The sequence below is a fragment of the Prinia subflava genome, chromosome 1 (genome assembly GCF_021018805.1).
Source record: "Prinia subflava isolate CZ2003 ecotype Zambia chromosome 1, Cam_Psub_1.2, whole genome shotgun sequence".
Classification (NCBI taxonomy): domain Eukaryota; kingdom Metazoa; phylum Chordata; class Aves; order Passeriformes; family Cisticolidae; genus Prinia; species Prinia subflava.
Window position 1 is genome coordinate 138,306,181 of NC_086247.1, and position 23,159 is coordinate 138,329,339.

The following is a 23,159-nucleotide window of genomic DNA, read 5'->3' on the forward strand; positions in this document are numbered from 1 at the left end:
CACAGATTGCCCTTGCACACAGCAACACCATGAGCTCCTCCCATGGGAATGCCCCACATCCATCAGAGAAATCAGTGTCTGAAGGCACAAAACATCAGGTTGCATATTTACCTATCAAAATAGTGACCTCTGAGCAATAGAGTTGTGGTTTGGATACAGTTTTAAATGCTGTTTTGTGGTCAACACAGATTAATGAGGTACCAATAAGCACCAGTTTTTCTTCGAGCTGCAAAGATCTCAGGGGTTGCCCACCCCACCTCTCTCTTTACAAAATGAAGAGGAATGTTCTTGCTCAGTTTCAGGAATGCAAGTCTATAAAAGGGGGGTATATTTCTCATCAACTTTGTGACAGCCAAAAATACACTGAGGCTTTGCATAAGGGAGTGGGATGAATGAAACTCGAGTTTGCCCTGCTTTTCTCTGTATGCAAAAGACAGAGGCAAATATTCCAGTTGAAAGTGTATTGAGAGCATTTGAGACAATCTGAAGATGGCAGAAAATGTTGGATGTTTATGTGCTTTTTCCTGTGGGTGGTGTGAAGCATTTTGAGGTGATTACAGTTGCAGTAAGATTTTTCTTGTCAGTTTATAACATACACTTCATTCTTTTATTGCTTTCACTTCTCTGCCTTGGTTCTACTGGCAGTTCCTTGGGTTCATTGAGGATTTTCACAGAATTTGCAATGTGAGAAGCTATTGAACATGCCTTTAGCACCATCAAAATGCTCCTGGATAAAATATACTCTTACAGACTTGTGGGAAGATTACAAAATTATTTACATGCCTTTCAGGCACCATAAATATCACCCTGTTAGTGAAGACAAGCAATGGGCACACTTCTTTCATAAAGGTGACCACAAGTGACCACAAATATTGCACTGGGAAGTGCAGGCAAGTTTTGCAAGTTTGATCCTGGTGCCTGGCAGAAACACAACAGGCAGAATTGCTAATGATATTTTATTTTTTTGTTTGCTTGTATAATACATTTTTAAAAGCTTAAATGTGTTTTTAAATAGGCTCACATACATTTTAAATGGGACTTCCAAAGTGCAGCAGGACTTTCCAGAGACACACTGTATCTTGCCATGAAGATACCATGGTAATGTGATGAACAAAGGATATTCATAACATTTTCCCTGGAATAAAGAAATTTCCTAGCTCATCATACAAGCCTTTCATAAAAGTAATGCAAAACTTCCACAGGGCAGGAGAGGAACAAACCTACCAGCTATTGCTGTTCCAGTGACACAGGAAACTTGCTTGAGAAGTTCTTTATAAGCCAAAACTTACACTTAGATAACATTAGGGAAAGATCTCTCCCCTCTATTACTTTAATTAGACTTCTAATATTAACTTGGAACATACAACTTGTGAAGAATATCATAAGAAGGAAAGAAGTGTTTATTGCACGTGTTTGTCCATTTTCACTGACATTAAAGGTTGAAGCGATGGGGGCCCTCCAGCCCGAGCTGGCAGGGAGACCCGGCACTGCCCTGCCAGCAGCTGGGTGTGTGCCCAGCCTCCCGTGGGGAACACTGCATTAGGAAAGCTCTCCTTCCCTGTGCCACTCTCTCATAAATCAGCCTAATTACTCTAATGAGAGCTGCATCCCTCTGCTGCGAGCCCTGCTGGTTTACAGAGAGCGGGAAGTAAATAAAAAGGAACAATGCTGGCTGCTGCTGCAGGACGGACACAGGGAGGGAGAACAATAGCCTGCAGTCTCCTCCCTGCCACCACCCTTTAGGAGGGAAAAAGGAGATGGCTTCGTGCACACCCCTGGAGTTACTCCAGATCAGGACAGAAATCAGGCGCTGGGCTTGGCAGCATCTGCTGAAGAAAAATGCACAGAGGGCAGAGATGTGTTATTTTCCAGGCTCTGAGAGAATGTAGCTAAGGAAAGAAAAAGGATGGGATACAAGGCTTTGCAATGCTGTCTGAGCAACCAACACACTGTAAATACTGACCTGAGCTCTAACAGCAGCATCAAGTCTTTCAACCTTTGGATTTTTTTAAAGTAAAAGTGGATTTTACTTTTTGTTTCTTAAAAAGATGTATTTTGGTTCCTCTTCTTGCTTTGTATATAAGCTTTTTTTTTTTTTTTCAATTGCAGAAATTAGAAACTTATTTTGGTGTAATGAAATCTTAGATTATTTACTACATGAATCTGAGAGCTGAGGCTTTAAGCAAACCACAAAGATCTCCATAAAAATAGGAGAGACAAAATTATGCACAGCTCTACTCATTGTTGTCTGTATTTTTGTCATGTTTCCTCTATTGTTCCCTCTTTATGATGACTGAAACAAATCATTCAGTTCTAGATTGCATATTATGACACCCACAAAGCCTCCTTGCTATTGTTTGGGCCAAATCAAAAGCATTTATCAAAAATAATTGTGGAATGGCATCAAAATTCATGTTCATTTTACCAAGGATTCAATTATTTCCATTGTGATAAATTTTTCTTCATGTTAGATACTAAATGTCTATGTTTTAACAAAAAAAAAATTGAAAAATTATACAATTCTGGCAGTTCTTCTGATGTTCTCTCAGAAAAATTTCTCTGGATGTTTCAGCTGCTTACTCTCTCTTGATCAGAATTAGTTTTATTAAAATGTCTTTGTCCTGCCCTTTATACAGCATACTTACTTCTATCTTTAGCTTCAGACTGATAAATTGTTCCATTTCTAAATCACATCTTCAGTCTTCAGCTAGATGTTGTGATCATAGTTTTGGCCTTTCAGACTCCAAAGCAAGCTCTGCAAGTACCACAACCCCCTTCTGTTCAGTCATCTTCCATTTACCATTCCAGCATTCACTTGCAGGGAATAAATACATTGTGGTATTAGGAGATCCCTTGGAGCCTCTTTCAGCCCAGAAATTGCTTGTTCCTCTAAGATTCCTGGTTCTGGGAAGCATCATGTCAGGTTGATACTTGTGACAGAAGACAGCCCATGCTCTCTCTCCCAGGAGCCAGCAGCCCCCCTTCCCCTGCCATCCCATGGGGCTTCCAGCTTCTGCTGGCCTGGAAGCGCCACAATTCCCTCTCCAAACCAGCCCTTGTTCCCTGGCACTCGCAGATCACACTGAGGCTGGACTCAAAGGGGCTCCCCTGACAGTTCAGTAATCCACAATGGCTGTGGAAAGCTGGGTGCAGCTGTTAAAGGTACTAAGGGGGGAATTTAAATACACACGTACAGAAAGCCACTGACGTCCTACAGCCACAGATCATGGGTGCCTTTCTTAGAGCAATCACTGCACCTGACTTAAGTAGGAACATGGTGTGAAATTTTCCATAGGACTTTGACCATAACCAGCTTCAGGCACTGAAAAAGACACACATCAGGCCAAGCACAAAGTGTGAGACTACTGTTAAATCATGAAAAATATTTAGAATTATTTATATTTGCATTTCTGAGCCTTTTTACTTGCTTTTGCACTTTCAGCCTTTTCTTTATAAGAAACAGAAATGTAACTTCAGAGGGTAGGGGGAAGAAAGACAAAGAAAATGCTCTGCTTTCAGGAGCCAGGCCTTTGAGAAATGCATGCAGAATCCTGAATCTTAAAAACCAGAGCAAAAGCAAGCACAGCACAAGACCCAGCAACTTTCAGTGAGTCTTGTGGCATACAATCCTTGGGCACCTATTAAATTCTAAGTAAGATCTCAAAACTCATTCCAGAACTTTAAAATTATTCTTTGTTACCTTCTTTGCTCTTACACAGGCCACAGCACACAAATCAAGTCTACATTCTGAAATCCAGTAGCACTGTAGTTTAAAGGGGATTTGTGCTCCTGCTAATGAGATTATTTTAACTACAAGTTACATCACAGCTTCCCAATGCAACAATCCCAGTGTAGCAGAGGTAGCATCAAGTAGCTCAAGCAGCTATTACTTATTTAAAAGACACTTAGATGTGGCACTTAGGGACATGGTTTAGTGGTGGGCTTGGCAGCTCTGGGTTAGTGGTTGGATTCGACCATCTGAGGGGTTCTTTTCAATTTAAATGGTTCTATGGCTTTTGATACCTCTTTAAAACATTTAGCTGTGCTCTCCCACCACACAACCAGATGCAGAAGTTATTTGAAACAAAGGCAAGTTCCATGTAAGGCAATATGCAAGTTTTAATTTAAATCTGCAAAGTCAAGTTCTCAATGTTTGGCTGCTTCTGACTTTGCCAACACCTGAAACTATAAAACACTTAGCAGCTAATCTAAGTTCAAAGGTCATCTTAATGTCTGGGAACCAAGCCTCACACCAGCTACATCAGTGTGATAATACTTGTAGTAATACATGGCATAGTAAGCCATGGTAAAAACCTTCTACTTAAGAGTTATAGGTAAATTTTATACCTATCTACATAACAACACACTTATATAAGTAATATATAATATGTATATATAATATATATACAATATAAGTAACAATGTACACTGTTTTATTAAGTTTATCTAAAATCAGGAAAGGAATTTTAGACTGAACAGGTCTGAGACCAAAAATCCATGTTTTGGACAAGCAGTACCTGCAGCCAAGAAAGTGCACATAGGAGTGAATTTACTGAAGTATAAAAGGTCTGCAATGACAGGCAAACACAACATTTTGTTGTTTCTCTTTTCCTTACAATGGCTGCTTGCCTTTAGAATTTGCATTATAATTTTTTTTGAAGAAAAAATAAATAAAGCTCCCATGGAGCAGCTTTAACTGCCTCCTATGTGGAACTAGCTTTTCTTGAAGCAAATTATCCCATTTATTATTATCCAAAAGAAAATTCTTTTCTTACTCAGCCCAGTAATGATGTAGGAGGGAGCAAGTTAAAAGAAAGAAAAGCCCTCTCACTTGCCGCTCTTGCAGGCAACCTCATTTGATTCAGACCATGGCCAGCAGTTTTGTCCTTTTGTGCTTTTCCTTGTCTTTGATGCAGGCCAATACCAGATACTGCCCTGCCCCAGGTTCTTTATCAGAAGTTTGCCCTTTCTTTGTCAGAAATGAAATGATGTGCTCTAATAAAACAGTGTCTGATCTGGAGGAGCCACTTTGTCACCAAGACTTTGCTATCAGTAAATAAAAATAGCAAACCTTCATGCAAACCAGCAGGACTTTAGCCAGTGTGAAAACAACTGAGTTACTGTCCTCGTTCAAAAGCTATTTGTGTTTGGTCACCCCAGAGAGCAGGAAAACCAATTGTTCCCCTAAAACATTGCAAAGGTCTGTGCAGACACTGTTGGTACCCAGAGACTTCACAGCATGCAGACTTTTAATTGCCTCTCGTCCTCCCTGCACACAAAGGCATCTGCAATGTTTATCTCTAGCACATCTTAGTGGGGAATAGACTAGGTTGTAAAACAGAGCAGGATTGCAAAGAAAATTGCTGAATACATACAATGGCTTGACATAACTTTTTCCAAGTAGCATTATTGTGCCATACAATAATGTACTCTGTCTTAGCACATATTTATTAATTTGCAATACAGGTCACACTAAGAGCTTTGAAGAAGACACAGGTGACCTATAACAGCTTCCTCGATGAGATCATTATCTGCAAGATTCATCACTCTGTTCCTTTTTCTCTTTCTAATTTCAAGTTATAATCTTTTCTCAAACACAGAGCAAACATTTCTGGAACAAACTCACGTCACTCTGAACACAACCTTAATACTAATTAAATTACAGTCTCTCATATAGTCCTTTATCTGCAGAAGATTTTATTATTTATCCTCAATTCAAACAAAATAAACTTCTGTTTTTTAATCTCCATAGCATATCAGGAAAAATTCCTATCCATCCATTGCTTTGATCCACACCCTTTTTTTAGGATGAAATTAAGATCAGGTGTCTGTTGTTTCTCTGGAATATAATATCATCACCCCATCCAACCATAACTTTTGGGGCACTATCCCATTGAATGTAATCTGTTTATCTTTGCAAACAATTTTCCCAAGTGTGCCAGAGCATGTCTGGACAATATCAAGATACTGGAAGCATCTCTGACCCACAGCGTGTTTCTGGTCAGCAGCTTGGGATAACTCAAACCATGGTGAACAAGGAGTAGGAAATAGAGGCAACAAAAGCTGTTGCAGGAGGAAGACACGGATGGTGCTACAAATGATGGCTTATGTTGACACAAGACTGTGAAGGCTACTGAAAAAACAGGGTACACAACCTCATGCAAGTTGTTAACGTCCAACGTGTTTAAATTGTCTTTTCTAACGGCAGATAATACTGAAGTATTAGACAGCCTTCTACCAAGAGCTCTCTATACTTATGAAAATGTTGAGTATATTTATATATACATTTTAATGTATATATATGTGTGAGTGTGTATGTGTGTATATATATGTGTGTATATGATATGTGAATATACAAATACTGCTGTCAGGTGCCACCTGTCCTAAGTTAAAGTAGTTCTTAATCTGAATTCATACAGCCAGTTTCTTTTCATTATATAAGAGCCCCATCCATCCAGATATCTAGAGTTCCCCACCTGCCACACTCCTTCAACCAAAACAAGCTGTGGTGGAACATGGTTGCCTCACAGCCTGCTGCTGTTGTATGTGCTCTGTATGCTGTTACAGATTGGATGAGAATTCAGACCGCCTACTACCTTTATGCATCAAGGAGCCTCCATGCATAAAAAAACTGGTCTTACATGGACTAGGATAAGGTAATAAGCAGCGTGATAAAACAATAGGATCTACAAAGGCAAGGTATCTGAAAAAGATTAGGCTTTTGAAGGTAATTAAATAGCAACTATCATTATGAGTTCTTTCTGTTCCTCTGCTGCACCTCCTACAGTCAGGTCCCACAGCAGGGGCTTGGAAAGAGCAGGTCTGCAAAGCAAGAGTGGGTGCTCAGGAGTTGATACACCTTGTCATGCAGGGTCTATCTATGGAGAAAGGAGTAACACATTTAAACTTCATCATCATGCTGCATGCAATGTGGAGGAAGCAACAGCAAAAAGCCTCTCATCAGTTATAGCTATCCCTTCCCCCAACATAGAGGTTGAGAATGCATAATCCTGTTTATGTCAAAACACCAAACAGGACATGAATCCCTGGGAACCAGTCCAAGTTAGAGCATTCAATTGAGACTGAAAAAGCAAAGCCTCCACTCCCAGATCTGTCCCTCATTTGGGGCAGATTACTACCGAGTGTCACTGTCAATCAAGGGGATAAAGATATTAATATTCTCTGTAAGGTACTATGCGATCAGTTCACTGGAAGCACTTGTTTATATACCCTATATAAATGCATCTATTTATACATGCATGATTTTTAAACACTTTTAAAAACAAAACCATCATGGCATAAACCCAAATCTTGTTTCAGTTAAATTGCTGCTGTACAGGTAGTTTCCTTCTGACACTCTCAAAGAAAACATTCTCACATGCACACCATGAATGTGTATGGCAGAGTGCCACGGGAGGCCTCAATGGAATACTTCATTAAAAAACAAACAAACAAAAACCGAAAGCACATTCCAAACCCAGCATGCAACACCTGGTGCAAATCATTTTAAACTAAGAGGGGCCACAAAGTTTGCAACTTGGCTGAAGGATTAAGACTGCATTTGACCAAGAACTTGGTGTACTATATAGTGAATACCAACAACTTACAGGCTTGTGGGCTTCAGTGGAACTTGGACATCTGTATTTTTGGTAACAGGTGTTTGAACTTGAACCACCTAAATCTAAAGCAAGAACACTTTAGGCTTCAGAGAGAAAACACTAAAGTGTACAGGATTTAAAATAAATATCCTTGTTATGGAGTCATGCCACCAAGTCACATGTCACTAAGATGCAGAATCCCCTGAGTTTCAAGAACAGGAAGAGGTGACACTTTTCTAACAAAACCAGTGACTCCAGAGTGTATCAGATTTCCTAAGTGTGTCCACAGGGCCAACTGCTTCTGGGCAGGGCAAAACAACCCTCAGGGAGCCCAGCTCTGCAGCTGCTACACTGCTTCCAGCTGCACCTGGGCTCCTGCACGTAAAGATAACCTGGCTGCAATCGAGTATCACATTCCTTGTGACTGACAGCAAGGACTGGGCTTTCTTTTATTCAGCTTTCTTCAGTGAACCTCACAACAGAGAACTGTGACCATTCTAAGCACTCCATTTGAGTTGTCTCACATCACTTTACCATGGACAAGGCTAACAAGGATGCCCCTCTCTTTCCCGATGGTGGTCTCCACTAAAAAGGCAGCTCATCTTTCACCCCACCTTCCCTGGAATGGAGTATCCATTCCACTCATGCCGGCAACGATACTTGAGGAAGAATCAGTATTTAACAAAAAGTATCTTGGGTTCATGAGTTACAGCAATTAATCTCACTTATTACAAGGCAGTGAACACCACAAATGTCTAGCAGGATTTCTATTACTGAACTGCAAAACTACATAAGGATTACTGCCAGTTTTTTGTTTTAAAAACTTGACACTGTATGCTTCAGCCCTGAATACTAACTACATTAAAAAAACATTCAGAAAACAGTCTCTCTCATGCTGATATTCAACTTAAAGTGCTCTTACTGTATACGGAAAAAGAAGTTTTAAAAAAGTGTAAGCTTGCAGAATATGAAGAGGGTTTTGTGTCAGGAATTGACAGACATGCCTGATCAGAATCAGTATCCAAGTTGTATCAACTTGTTAATAATCATGTAACAACAACAAATAGTACTTTGATCTGATTCTGAATACAGACAGAGAGATTTGAAAGCCTTTAGGAAAGAAATATGATACTTTTTACTACGTTCAACTAAATCAACTATATGGTTTTTAAAAAAATGTAAATTACAAATCTGTCATGGACTATGATGTAAATAATTTTCTAGAAATGTTCCCATATATCCCACATCAATGGAAAACCTCAAGCCAATTATGGGAGCTCTGACTGAAGCAAGGGAACCTACACATACAAAGCTCAAAAACCACCACCTCTGAAGATTTAACTTTAAAATGCTCTGTGACCAGTCTATTAGGTTTCATAATCTTACACATTTTTCAAAGTAGGTGTTAAAAATTGCTCAGCCTCTTACTTTGTTTTATAGTCTCTAACACTCCTGTGTCTTGATTCAGGCTGGCCAGGAAGCTGCATTCTCCTTCACACAAAACAGTGAACAAGAACACTCTACACTGTTCTAAACCCTTCAGAACCAAGTACACACACCCTGTGCGTGAGTGCTGCTAAGGCTGAGAGGAGAAGCCACCCATGAAACTTCCCAGGCCTGAAGGGAGGTATGAGAGAAACAAGCTCCCATCACAGTCCGTGGAATCATGATCAATCCCACCTCCAGAACGACTGCCAGGACGTTTTTTCAAATGCTTTTTTCCTGAGCATGATCTCTGTCTACATGTGCTTGTTTTCCTCTAACAGGGATGAATCCTATTCTAAAAGTAACATTTTCCCATTTGTGACATTCAAATTAAGCATATTACACATATTATCAGCTTTGCATCAGGTCACAAACAATGGGTGTGCTATGATAAAAATGCATATATTTTACACTGGAATTTTCCACTGTGCTGCTAAATAAGATGCCCAAATTTGTACTAAAATTTAAATTTTTCTGTAGTAGTTACTGCAGCATATCCATAGTCTGGCACAAATAGACAAAAAACCCTGCAAATTGTTCCCACCCACAAGATCTTGTAAACTACTTTTGAAATTACTACAAAATGAAAGTGTTCTACTAGCCCCAATTCTACTAACATCTTATTTTTGTAAATAGGCTACAACACTGAACTTTTCACACAATCCCCACATGCTAGAGCTATGAATGACCATATACCTCCCTGTTCTGCAAGCTTGAACCCCTCCACGTTTTATCAACACCTAACATGCAAGTAGCTGGGTTTTACTGCTAGGCAGTGAACAAACTTCATCTGAAACCAACTGAGGTAGACAACAGTCAAGGACTACTCTGGGGCATCTAATAAAATCCCTGACAGATTTATAAGTAGTTAAGGGGCAAAGAACAAAAAACTCATCCCAAGTTTAAAAATGCATAGAACGAACACCCAAGAAGTGGCCACGGTGCCTGACTTCTCCCCAGTAAAAAAACAGACACTGACAAAACAATTGGTGCACAAATTAAATCAAAAGCTAGTCTGTCCTTCATCCAAAAGAGGAAAAATAAAATATTTACATCTATATTGAAAAACACACGCATACAGGAAAGCTGAAAAAGCACTCTGATTTTAGGAAAACTTGCCTATTCATCCTTTAAGAAAACCACCAATACACACACAAATAAATCAACACTAAAGTATTTATTGATACTTCTTTGCTCATTCTTGAAAAGAAAGAAATTTTAAAAATTATAAAAAAATAACTGTTTTGTCTACTTCTTGCATAAAATCCCAAGAATCTAGAATCTACTCAAAGTTAAGGCAACTGCCACAAGCTACACCTTATCACTCAAACTCTCCTAACAAGCAAAATCATCTAAGGAGTAATAGATATTGGTCTTCTGCACAAGACTCATCTGTATGATGAATTAACAGTAGACATTTGATCCTTTGGCTAACAATCTTTGAATGTTCTTGTTACAGGATTACCAGTACCTCATTCCAGTTCAGCTTAATCCATTTAATTGATTAGGAGTGGAACACACTTGTACCCCAAGACCTAGATGGAATTGAATCTCAATACTGAAACAGCAATCCAGGATCCAGGCACCTCTGTTTAGAGTACAGCTTGCTTCGTTGTTTGAAAGGACAATTCTTTGGGTATTTGAAGATGCCTAGTCTTTCTGGCCTGAAGAGTTCCTAGTCCAAGGAAACAAATCTCCTGCACTCACAAAGAGCCAAAAACCTGCCAATGCTCTGCCTAAACTCTCCAAGGTCAATCTGACATACAGGTATACCAAGCACACACAAAGCTTGAGGTTCTTTATACAACCCGAGCACTTCCCTGAGGACTGTTCAAAGGAGAGCAACCAGGACATGGAACACCAGCACTGCATCCTGTGTGAGCCTGGCAGCACTTACCCAGCAAACAGGAGGCTCAGATTCCACAGCCTCCTGCTGCAACAGAGAGAATTAAAAGAGAGAGAAAACAAAACACAGGTTGCTTCTTTTGCTGATCGTCAGAGGGCTTAAAGGGGAAGAAAGTCCAGAGTTCAGATGAAGTTCAGATGATTTCCAAAATTGGATTTATTGGGTAGCAAGAACTGTAGGCAGTAGCTCAGTACATTTAGAGCAGACAGAAATTAAGAGAAACTCCACTTCTCTCTATCATACCCTCATGCACTAGTCTTCCCAAAGCAGGACTTGTCATCCACGCCTTCTCCTTACTCCCTACCCTTAAAATCAGGGTGACCTCCCAGTCCACTCACCTCCATTTCTGTAAACTAATGAACAGAAACTGCACGTGGGAGGTACCTGAACTGCAGGGTAAGCATCTCTGAAAAGAGACAGCAATGGGGTGTGAAAGGCTGCTGGCATAAGCACTTCACCCAGTGGTTCCTGTATCACTTCCACACAGAAAATTACTTCAACACACCGCCCACGAGCAGTTTCTTTGGTAACTGCCAAAATCTCTTCAGTTTACTTGCAAGAAGTCAACAGTCAAATGTTTTGAAAAAACTGTTGATCACTAGTGTTTAAAGTGCTGGGCACATTTTCAAGAAGCATTGCTATAAAAGCATGGAATCTCTTCCACTTATGTTCTGTTATTTGGAAACCAGGTAAAAGTGCCTTTACATAAATTGAGGACTTCAGACCAATATTCCAGATGCATTTCACTAAATCTCTGTATCAGGCACAGGTAGGAGTTTCAAAAACTGTCTCCTCACACACAAAATAAGATACAGAACACCCAACAAAGCAGTTTCGATTAGGAACCCGACTTTTGTCAGTAAAGCTCCTAGACTGTAAACACTCCAGAAAAGCACCAGGTCGAACTCAGAATCATAAAATTCAATATAAAAATTACGTTGGGAATAAGTTTGATACTTTAAACTTATCACCTGCCTTATTCAAGGTAAACTTTCTGTTTCAGGCATCCCTGTAGAGCTGCTGCCATCTGCAAATTATCATTTCTCTTCCAGCAATACTTTGGATCAGCTTAGTCTGCAAGTCTTCTGAACAAAGTGAAGTTGTTTAACAAAAGCTATTCATGTCTTGATTTATAGTGTCTGAAAAAGCAGTGGAAAAGGTTACCACTTCAATAAAAGGGTTCACTGGGGTCAATACAGAATATAATGCTAAACACTATTTCTGAGCAGCAACTTTACAGGTGCACAATGACTTGCCACACATGTGCCTATTCCAAAAATAGGCAAGCCCTAGAGGTATATTATTTCTATCACTTTTAAATGTGAATTTAAATGTTAATTTTAGACTGGGATTACTGAATGGAATTCTAGCAACATTTCAACTTTTTATTTGAATGTTGGGAGGCCCCAGTAGGTGCATAAGTATATAGCCAATAATTTACATTTTTCCCTTAGTTTTACAAAAAAAAAAAATAAGCATCTCCAGTTATTTAGTTTTGCAATAGCTACAAGTAGACATAATAATGGCTGTGAAATAGATTTCTTTTAAATCTTGTAAGGCTTCTCTTAAAGCTTCTCTAGTTTTATCAGCTTCAGTAGAACAAGAAGCATTATTTATGATTATTCTAAGGCAAACAAACCTGTAATTATTGTGTGAGACCAATACTAGAAATTAACTGTACTGTTCCCTATAATTGAGCTTTATATGATACAAATTGTTGTTCACAAGTTCAAGTTCCAGTGCAGCTAATAAGAAGCAGCAGCTTATATTTGACACTCAAAGTTCTTGCTCTTTAGTTAGTCTTTCCTGAGTCTTCCTATTTTGCTGTAAATCAGTTACTGCCACCAGTCTGAGGGCAGACAGAACGTCATAAAAATGTCCAGTCAAATAAATCACTTTTTTGCAACTAAAAACAGCAAAATTTTTGTGTTTCACTTCAGCATAAACAAGGTGGTCCTGAGTGCTGCAGTACTACAACAGCAATACCTCTGAGATGATCAGTAATGAGTAATGAGTAATTTTATCACCTTTGCCTTACCCACTGGGAATGCCCCAGAGGGAAGCCCCTGGGAGTGCCATACAAGTAAACTGTGATTAGCTGCCTCACACTCATCTCTGATGTAGCCTGGCAACCAGAACATAAAATTTGCTCCCTATTATAGATGAAGAGCTACTACCAAAACTATTCACATCTCCATTCCCTCTATATGTGCACCTCAGAGATACATGACTATCAAGTACAGATATTTCAACTGCACTTCTTTCAATTTAATTAGTTGCTATTGAATGAAGATTTGACTTCAAGACAGCTTAAATAGTTACTGTTGTAACACACAAACAAGTGGGACAAAATGCACGTGTACATACACATACACTGCTGAGAGAGATTTCTGCTGAACAGAGGTTCAGCAGAAACAAAAATCAGCATTAAACCGAAATTTATGCCATGCTGTTATGTCATCCCTGGTCTCTAAACCAAGTTCTATTTTAATGTCCTCTGTAAGAAAGGCTGATAGCTGCAAACCACTTTCTTCTTTCACATTATTTCAGGATGCTCATTATTCTCCACAATCTTACTACAATTATTTAATAGATAAGTATAGAGCTAAAAGACACTAAAAAGGCTTCCAGAAATTCTATTACTGGCATTTAGCCAGGATTACCTTCTTTGGTCTTGTATTTACCTCTGTATTTTTAACTGGACCCCAGTGGTTTTTCAGGACTTCTGATCGCTACTGACACATTTTTCTCACCCCCAAGTGAACTACTTGTCCAGGTGTTCATGGTGTAGCTGTCTGCATCTGCACCAAACCTGACTCTCACTGCAGCACGCCTCCTTTCTTAAGAAGGCTTTGGAGAATAGGTTCTCCAAAACAGAAGATGCATGAACCACATACAGTGTTAAAATTTAAGCCTCCATGCTCTGCATTACTCCTGATTTCTGACCTTCTCTCTCTATTATTCACATAGGCAATTATTGTAAACGAGGCTGTCTTTGTGCACGCATCAGACAGAACTCCAAGCTCCTAGAGGAAGCTAAATAGCTCATTTCTACTTAGTCCCAACAGTAAAGCCTAAGCATTTGTAAAGTGAAAAGAAGTAGTATCTGATTGACTTGCACCCACTAGTTTTCAAATAATAATTTACTGGGAGCCATCTGAAGTTAACCAATACAACATGCCTTTCTTCCAAGCCTTGAAGCATCCTGATGTCAAAACTGACAGTCTCCCATCTGCCTCAACTATCTATTTGCTTTTTTTTGTAGTGTTCAATTAAGTAGATTTTTTAAAGCAAAAGGCAACTTTATTTAATCTATTTTCTAGTGCATTTGAAAATAATAAAATGTACAGAAAGACTGGAAGAAAATCCCTCTCTGTTATACTGTGGCTGTAAGGTTCCGTGGCTACCACGTTTCTCACCTAGTGGAATTTTAGCACTGCAGAGTCCAAACATTTGACTGTTTCACGTTACATTGGTTTTCAGATCTGGTGAATGCTTTAAGCTTCCCACTTCCTTCTTCAGGACATTAAGTAAAGTTCTAGAGCTATCCAAAATCTTCATGTAAGCAGCTTCAGTTTCAGCAAGTATTTTATCAAGCTCATTCCGTGAAGCCACCTTTTGGGCCAGATTTTCACACACACACTCCAGCTGTTCACTGAGGATTTGGATTTCATGCTGGAGTTTATTCTTTTCCTCTTCTGCTTGCCGGATTTGTTTGTTCAGTTCTTCTTTTTGCATACATAAATCTTCAATGCATTTCACCAGTTCATTATTGTAACCCTGAAGAACAGCTCCCTGCTGAGTCATCCTGCACTCACTCCCCGAAGTCCCCTTTCAGCAGCGGTCTTCTGCACTACAATTAAAGGAAAACAAACAAACAAACAGAAAAACAATCTGTAAGAGGTTTACCATGAATAACGCTTCACTAGCACAGACAGAGCCGCGGGGCAAGGTTCTCTGTTTAATGTTAATATGCCCACTCTGAGATATGCCACATCTCTTCCCTTTTCAGGTGGGGGGCAGGACAAAATTTGGCGTGTGCCCTTACAGCTTTACTGAAAACTGCTAGCTCCTATGACACTGTCATGGCAATGGTATCAAAGTACTTATGACACGTTTTATAATACCTTTATACAATTCTGAATATAGGATGCTTTGTAGCTGAAACTTCGAGGGCCTGATCAGAAATAAGCAAAAATTACAGAATCAGAGAATGGTTAGGGTTGGAAGGGACTTCTGGAGATCATCCAGTCCGACCCCCTGGCAAGGGTCACCTGGAGCATCCAAGTGGGTTTTGAATGTCTCCGCAGAGGGAGATTCCACGCCCTTCCCGGGCAACCCATTCCAGTGCTTTTCCACCCTCAACACGAGGAAGTTCTTCTTCATGCTGAGGTGAAACTTCTTATGCTTTAGTTTATGGCCATCGCTCCTCGTCCTGTCACCGGGCACCACCCTGAGGGGCTCAGCAGGCACCGACAGCAGCATGGAATCACCCCGACACAGCGAGTGCCCGGAGCTCACCGGGGTGACCCGGAACGCTGTGCCGGGCCCGCGCCGAGCCCCTTCGCCCGCCGCTCACAGCCCCGCAGACACGGCGGGGCCACGGCCCGGCCGCGCGGCCGCCGTCCCAGGGACATCTTAACACCCTCCTCGCCGCCCGGCGCGGCCCCGCGGAACACGCGCCGCGCACAAAATGGCTCCTGCCCGTACATCGGGTGCCCGGGCGGAAGGGGAGGAGGGGGTAGGTAAGAAGAGACCTTCCCATTTCTATCTCCCCCCCGCAATTCCCCGTGTTGCCCCCACCTGCCTGGCAGGATCGCGATTCCTCCCCACCGAGGGAGCGGCTCTGCCAGCGAGGCCGCGCTGCCCTCGGCTAACCGGCCCCGTGCGCCCGCCAACGGCCGCGCCGGCCCGTGAGGGTCACGGAAACACCCGAGCGCTCCCGAACGCGGCGCCGCCCTGACGGCCGCGCGGAAACGTCTCTCCGGAAAAACGCGATGTTTTCCGAAGACAGGTAGCGCTCGGAAGAGTAGGCCGAGGCGGGAGGGGCAGGGAGGGCCGAGCGTTAACGGAAGGAGCCGATGTTTGCCGAAGGGAGGGACTGAAGGGCGTCGTGCTCGGCGGAGGCAGCCGATGTTTGCCGAAGGGAGGGACTGAGGGGCGTCGGGTTCGGCGGAGGCAGCCGATGTTTACCGAAGGCAGAGTCGCCCGAGAGCAAAGGGGACAGAGGGGACGGAGCGCGTCGGAAAGAGCCGGAAAGAGCCGACGTTGACCGAGCGCGGCGTCGCCCGAGTTCCCCGGATGTAGTTGGAGCGGCGGCGGCGGGCGCGGCGGGGGGAGGCGGTGGCCGAGTCGGTGCTCCCGGTGTGTCTCAGCGCGCGCGGGGCCCAGCTGCCGGCGTCTCCCCTCTCGAGGCGATGGGCCCGTGAGCGCCGCTCCAGCCGAGCTGCCCGAGCCGCCCCCTTCCCCCGCCCCTGCCCCCGGAGCGCTGCCGCCCCCGCCTCCCCCCTCGGCGCCTGTGGCCCGGCCGCGGCCGTGCCCTCCTGGTCCCCTCACCCTCACACACACAGGCCGGGCATTGATGGTAATGTATGCGAGGAAACAGCAGAGACTCAGTGATGGGTAAATTCACCCCCCTCCCCCCCCCGGCCCCGCGGGGCCGCCCCCCCCCTCCGCCATGTTCGGCCCGGCCGCGGGGCCGGTAACGGGCGCTCGCTAACGCCTCTCTCTCTTTCTCTCGCTCTCTCCTCAGCTGTCACGACCGCAGGGGGGACTCGCAGCCCTACCAGGTACCGGCGGGCCGGGAGGAGGAGCAGGGGAGACGGGGGGGTGCTACTCCAGCGGAGGCTCCGGCCGCCGCCGCAGGCCGCGGTGCCGCGGCCGCCCCGCTCCGGCCCCTGGCGGCGCTCTGGGCCCGGGGCCGCGGGGCGGAGAGGCGGCGGCGACCCCGGCTCAGGGAACAGGGCCCCGGTGCTCGGCCGAGGCCTACGGAGCCGGGGCGAGCAGCAGCGGCCTAGTGCGACCCGTGCGGGGCTCGGGCCTGGGAGTCGGGGGGGTGCGAGGGGCTGGAGAGGGAGCCGGGATCACCTACGGTGGAGTGGAGACCCAGGAGAGGTGAATGTTTTTCTTCTAAAAACAAAAGGAGTCTTGTTCTTCCACCTCCTCACCCCCTTCCCAAAGTCCTTTCTTCTCCCCAAAACTGCTGCTGTGGGCTGTAACCTGAGCAGGGCATGGGTTTAGACCCTGACCAACTTGGGGTTGCAAGTGAGGCTTAATTTCTGCAGTTGCCAGCTGCTAGGCATGTTTAGAAACCATGAAATCCTTGAGTTACCGACAATAGCCCCAATTTCTGTAAGGTGCATACTGCACTACTTTGCTGTGTCTACTGAAAAACCCCAGTTGTCGAGGTTTGAGTCTGGCAAGCTGTATGTTGTGATATTGCTCTCTGTGAGCCCTGAATTGAATTGTTTTACTGCATTTCTGTGTATTTGAATCACTAAAGTGCAGTACGGCAGTCCAAGGCAGCTGTCAGTGACAGTTCATGTAAATGTAAACACTTGCCATTCAGCAGTTCACACTGCAAAACCAAGCAGGTCACAGTTAGACAGAGCATGTAATTTTTGGTAAAGACTTTAGAATGAGTTATTACATTACATGTTTGGCCTCCTAGAATTTTTTTTCTTTTTAATTACATCTGTTACAAGGATATTAGTACTGAAAAAAACATCACAGAAGTTCAAGGTAATGTTGAAACCAAATAGTCTTGACCAGAATATGGAGGACGTATTCAAAGTTTACACTGATTCAGTGTAACTTTGTTTTCTTAATAGCAAGTGGAGACTAGTTCTTCTCTCAAAAGTGTGTAAGAACTGTGGCCCATTTACTGCTGAAGGTGTGTAGTCCATCAGTGAAAAGATAGAGAAATGAGGTTCTTCTTAACAGCAAGTATTGCATTGGATGTAATAGTGGGAGAAAGTGGTTTGATTTCTAATTACAGAACTTGTTGCTTTAATGCAGGTAATTAAAACTAGAAAGACTAATGCTGATTTTTTTAATAGGAAATGAAAACTAATTAACTTTTAAAAGTTCTTTTGAAAGAGAATGGAAAAAATCCCACAATTTCACATCTGATGTGAATGTCCATTTTCTTGTGATCCGTTGCAGGCTCTTAAGTACTCATCCAAGAGTCACCCCAGTGGTGGCGATCACCGTCATGACAAGATGCGAGACACCGCAGACCCTTCGCCACCAAACAAAATGCTGCGGCGCTCGGACAGCCCCGAAAACAAATACGGTGACAGCACAGGGCACGCTAAAGCAAAAAGTGTGCATACTCACAGAGTTAGAGAGAGGGATGGTGGTGAGTTATCTTTTAACAAACTTCTCCTTAAGCAGTCACTGATTTCTCATTAAAATCAGCCATTATCACCCAGGTGATGTCTTACACTAAATGTGCCTTTTGCTGAGCTGGGGTGACTGCAGTGAACCCCAAATGGGAATTTAATTGGAGGCAATCATTGAGGCATTGTAACACCTAATAATTTTCTGGTTTTTACAGGTATGGTAGTTTTCCTTATAGTCCCAAAGATTAAATAAACCCTTCAAAAAACTATTTTAACTAGTATGTCTCATTTATTTAGACATACTGCAACATTTGATAACATGAAATAGTTTTTTTTTTTTATTTTTCATTAGCAATAAATATTGGCTGTTTTGAATCCTTTCTAATAACTTGGTTTGTTGTGATGCTGTACTGTGTAGGTACATGCTCCATTGACTAAACCCAATCAGAAATGAAAAAAGCTTCTTTGTATTTAGCTGCTCTGTAGAACTCTTACTAGATGATCAAAGGTAGCACATACTAGAGCCTTTCTTGACAGGAGCTTTAAGAAGAGTGGTCACAGTCAAGTCAGCTTCCTGTTTTTTTACAGATTTATAAACAGTAGTAGTATCCCAAGTATTTTTTAATTGACCTTATTTTGTATCCCTGCTTCATAGGAAAAGAGTAGGATTTGCTGGGTAATAAACAGTGATAGGTAACAGCTAGAGTTTAGAAAATTGCAGTTACTGTCTGAATTTGGAAAAGTTCTTCTGTTTTGTTAATTGATCTTTGAGTCAAGGTACAAGGTGAAGTATTCAAGTAGAGAATTTGGAGCTTTAAATCAGTGCTTCTTTGTTCTGTATAAAGCTAGCAAATTCTGATGTACATTTACATTTATTGCTGCACTAGTTTTACTTGATGTGATAGTTATAGTAAAATAAAAGCAGTATCTTTCGAGTACTTTTTTAGGAAATATTAGTTCCACACCACAAATGTGTTCATGGTACCCAATTATTCTTACAAATCCTATTTGGTTTTCCTTCTTAATGCTGAGGCTCTGTAGACCATCCACGTAGAAGTGTGTGGATGGATTATAAGAATAGGCCCCTTTTGTTAATACACTGATTTTCATTGTATCTGATAATAATTGAGTGTGTAGTAATCTCAGAATTAAATGCATATACAATGCCCATATACTGCTATTCTGTGCTACCTTTCAGGATACAGAGGTGTCCTCTTTTATTTCCTCTTCACCTGTCCAAAGATGTTAGTCCCACACGCTCTTGCAATTCTGCTTAGTTTTGCTACAGTCAGTAATTTTTTCTGCTTGAGTGGAGCTGCATTTGGTGGAATCATGCATGTATGGAAACATCTGGAGAATGAGGCTCTACGTGGGGAATGCATTTGCTTATTTGTGTGTTGGAAGTATTGTAAGATAGGAGAGAGATTCTGAAGTTCTTCCAGGGTCCAGCTGGATTTAATAGCTGGGGAGTGGTATGAAATATCTATGCATGCAGTCAGGATGAAGGAAAATGAATTATTTGTAATTTTGTAAATGAAAGGAACATCGTCCCATTGTACCTTCTCCTAGTTGTTAAGACAATTAGTGGAAAATTTCATTCTCATCTGACAGCAGGTGTTTTCACATCATGTGTTAACAAACTGGAAGAAGGAAGTACTCTTCAACAGTCTGAGGGAAATTAGTAATTTTAAAAGTTGAACATTTGTACTGTCTAATGCAAATAACAGATTATTTTGTGTGTCATTAGTAACGTTAGTTTGCAGTTTCACGTTTGTAAAATACATTCAAAACTACCAAAATTATGTTAAGTCCTGTGTACTGTATGTAGTAAACCAAAGCTGAGCAGATGTGAGCAGAAGGATATCAATTTGTCTTTAGTGTACTGAATATTTCTGTCAGTATGAATTGAAGGTAGGTGTTATATAGGTGAAATGCTGTAATGTAATGGACATTTGCATATTGCTAATATGCAGAAGACAAAATAATTTACTATTTTCTCGGTTGAATTACACTGAAGGGATGCTATTGCTATAGTGTTCCCTTAGTTTTGCAATTAGAGACATACAGTGGAAAAAAGATAAACACTGCAAAAGTGCTAACATTTTTCATCTAAGCCTTCATATGACAGAAGAGTATTAATTGGCTTTGATACTACTTTAATTGTCTGTTGTGTTTTCTTTTTGCATTCTTTGTAGAGGAGGAAAGAAGTTGAGTGGTTTTGATTTTTTGTAATTGCTGTGCATTATTTTAAAATTGGTGCTGCTTGATTTGAAACAACTACAGGTGTTACTGCCTCCCTGTGATCTAGCTGAACTTCACAAGGCAAATCTCATTGAAACATCTCTAGTGTTCATTTTCCTAAACTGAATTAAAGGCCCAAAGAATCTCTTCTTCTGTCTTACCTTAGAAAACAAAATAAGACATAATTTCGAAGTATTACTACTGAACATAAAGCCATTTAACCTGATCTCTCCCTCTCAACTCAGTGTTTAGAAAGAACTCCCAAACATCTCTTAGTAATTTTGGCTGTGAAGAGAAACAGGAAGATACAGTGGTGTAGCACACTGATTCAGTCATGACTGGTTCATGTTTTTGTGGTAAATGCAGAATGTAATTTAAATGTTATTTCAAGATTAAAGTGTACACATTTAAAATATAAGAGCAGGAATTGATTGAAAATTAATTAGTCAAAAATAGTAGAATGAGCTCCTATTAATATCCTTAGTACGTGTATAAAGGTATTTTTTGTAACAACTTATTTTTGTAATATTTGTGGCAGAGTCTTTTGTAGAATTGTAATCCATGGTGAGAAATTCAATTAAGGTTTTAAAATGTGTTAGGGTAAGCCCTCTGTACTGATACAGTGCAAACAAAGCATTTTTCAAAGTTGCTTACTGCATGGTTTCTGTGGAAAGAGACTGTGTACAGAGACAGTCGTTCTCTGGAGAGACTTCCAAGTTTATCTTGGACTAACACAGTGGAGTAATTGCAAGTTTTTGTCACATCCCTGGTTTCCTAAGAGCACTTGTACATCCAGCATATCAAAAAACTGCCTTAACTTTGTTCTTGCTTTCAGGTCCCTGTGCGTGGGGGCATTGTCTGTACGCAAGTGTTTAAAACACAATGAGCAGCTTCCCCCCCTCAGTGCATCTCCTATTTATAGGTCAGCTGCTAGAGGCAAGTGTGGGGTTTGAAGAGATTAGGGGGTCTTAGGAGACCAGCTCAAGTGTGAAGTTTCTTAACAGTAACAAATAGGGACTTAACGCCAGCATTGTTTATGGGGAATAGAACTATGAAGGGCCTTGTAGATGTGGAAAAATGTTTCCATTAAAGAAAAAGAGAAATACAAAGATTTGAGGGCTCTCATGCTTGAGGATGGAAAACTGTTGTAGTTCTTTTAAAATGCATGAATGACAAGATACTGGTGTACAGGGAAGAAAATAAAGAGGCCAGATAAGTAGTGTAGCTTTGGGAATAATGAAACAGGGATACATAGATATAAATATATATAATTTAAGAATAAAAGTGTGAGATGCAATCCTTGTTAAAAAAATGGCAAAGGGTATTTCTACTTAACTGTATGGAGCAGAATGACCCACTAAGATACATGGTAGAACTTCCTGCAAGAAAGATTAGTTCAGCTAAGCCACCTGTACTCAATTGTTTCTTATTGTGAAGAAAATACTGCATGTTTCACTACATCTAGTTTAAGAAACTTTGAAACTTTGCTTCATGCCATGATCTTACTGAATTGCTTAAAATAACAACTGAAGAGTGTAAATGTACATACATGAAATCTCCTGAATTGTGTGCTGTTGTGCAGTGTAGGCTCTTCTAATGAAATTTGATTGTAACTTGTGATATTTAAATTCCAAAGCATAATTGAAGCTTTGTGGCTGTTTCTTTTGCACGTGAGTTGTTTTTATTTTAATTGGCAATTAAGAACATTTGTCAGTGAGCAGTGTTACTGACTAATACAGTTCTAAGATTAAAAACCTTACTGCTATTAGAGGCTGAAAGAAATATATTAAATAATGAGTTCCTGTTTTTATGAATGTGGTGGTGGGAGCTTCTATGTTTCTTTGCTTTGTTTCCACTGGTTCCTGAAGGAGTTGAGAGCCCTCATAGCAAAGGGACAGCAGACAGCCTAAACAGAGAACTGTGTTAGGTTCCTGTGTTGCAGCCCTGGCAGTCGAGGGGAACTGCTGGTTAAATTAGTGTGATCATGGCCAGTGGAACGAGTGGTGTGCTAGGGCAGCTGCAAGAGAATGGAAGATGCTCGGGCAATGGGCCTTGTAAAGAGGAAATTGCTGGGTAGGTGGAAAGAGGCAAGTCTGAGACTAATGGAACATAGTGAAGGTTTCAGGAAGAAGCTGGGGTAGGTTCTATCTATGCAGTTACTATTAACTGCTGTTAACGTTAAAGTATTATTCATTATTGTGAAAACCATTTCCTTACTGTAACTATATGGTCAAAGCTGGGATGAGAGAAGTCTGATCACAGAGGAGAGTGAGCTCTCCATGAAACATGCTTTGAATACCCCCTAACAGCCAAGTTTAGATTTAGTGATTCACTTCACTGTTCCTTGAATGTTGGCTGTTTGGATGTTTTAAAGGATGTAGGGGTTGGTGGCTGGTTTGTTTTTTAAGAAAAATGGAATTACTTCCAGGATCATTCAGCTTTTAGAAGCTTTTCTTTGGATTTAAAAAAAATAAATTCAGGAAAAGTAAATTTCTGTTTCCTGATACTTACAAGAGCTTTCTTTTAAGTGTTAGTAGTACTACTGCCTTCAGACAGGGTTTTAATTTTAAGTTCACTTTCAAGTTT

At 41.4% G+C, this 23,159-nt stretch overlaps 2 protein-coding genes across 7 annotated transcripts in view; one reads left to right on the top strand and one right to left on the bottom strand.

Moving 5' to 3' along the window:
* Nucleotides 1–2,051: 2,051 nt before the first annotated feature.
* LOC134559546 (microtubule nucleation factor SSNA1-like) lies at nucleotides 2,052–15,950 on the bottom strand. Of its 4 annotated transcripts, none has more exons than XM_063414417.1 (2): nucleotides 15,797–15,950; nucleotides 2,052–14,842 (listed from the first exon to the last, which is right to left on the bottom strand). In XM_063414417.1, the coding sequence occupies exon 2, from the start codon at nucleotides 14,794–14,796 to the stop codon at nucleotides 14,452–14,454; it is 345 nt and encodes a 114-aa protein (XP_063270487.1). In that variant the 5' UTR covers nucleotides 14,797–14,842; nucleotides 15,797–15,950; the 3' UTR covers nucleotides 2,052–14,451. The 4 variants fall into 4 exon arrangements, with proteins under 4 accessions (XP_063270487.1, XP_063270478.1, XP_063270495.1 ...); XM_063414408.1 differs by having other exon boundaries at nucleotides 15,793–15,949; XM_063414425.1 differs by having other exon boundaries at nucleotides 2,052–14,837; nucleotides 15,793–15,948.
* Nucleotides 15,951–16,505: 555 nt separating this feature from the next.
* WAC (WW domain containing adaptor with coiled-coil) overlaps nucleotides 16,506–23,159 on the top strand; it is a 55,146-nt gene continuing 48,492 nt past the window's right edge. For all 3 annotated transcript variants that reach the window (XM_063414377.1, XM_063414387.1, XM_063414395.1), the window contains exons 1-3: nucleotides 16,506–16,611; nucleotides 16,742–16,778; nucleotides 18,154–18,349. In XM_063414377.1, coding sequence (XP_063270447.1) covers nucleotides 16,571–16,611; nucleotides 16,742–16,778; nucleotides 18,154–18,349 — 274 coding nt within the window. In that variant the 5' untranslated portion in view covers nucleotides 16,506–16,570. The remainder of the gene's footprint in view (nucleotides 16,612–16,741; nucleotides 16,779–18,153; nucleotides 18,350–23,159) is intronic.

Excerpts from the sequence above, each read along its gene's own strand:
- LOC134559546 (XM_063414417.1), bottom strand. The coding sequence starts at position 14,796 with ATGACTCAGCAGGGAGCTGTTCTTCAGGGTTACAATAATGAACTGGTG.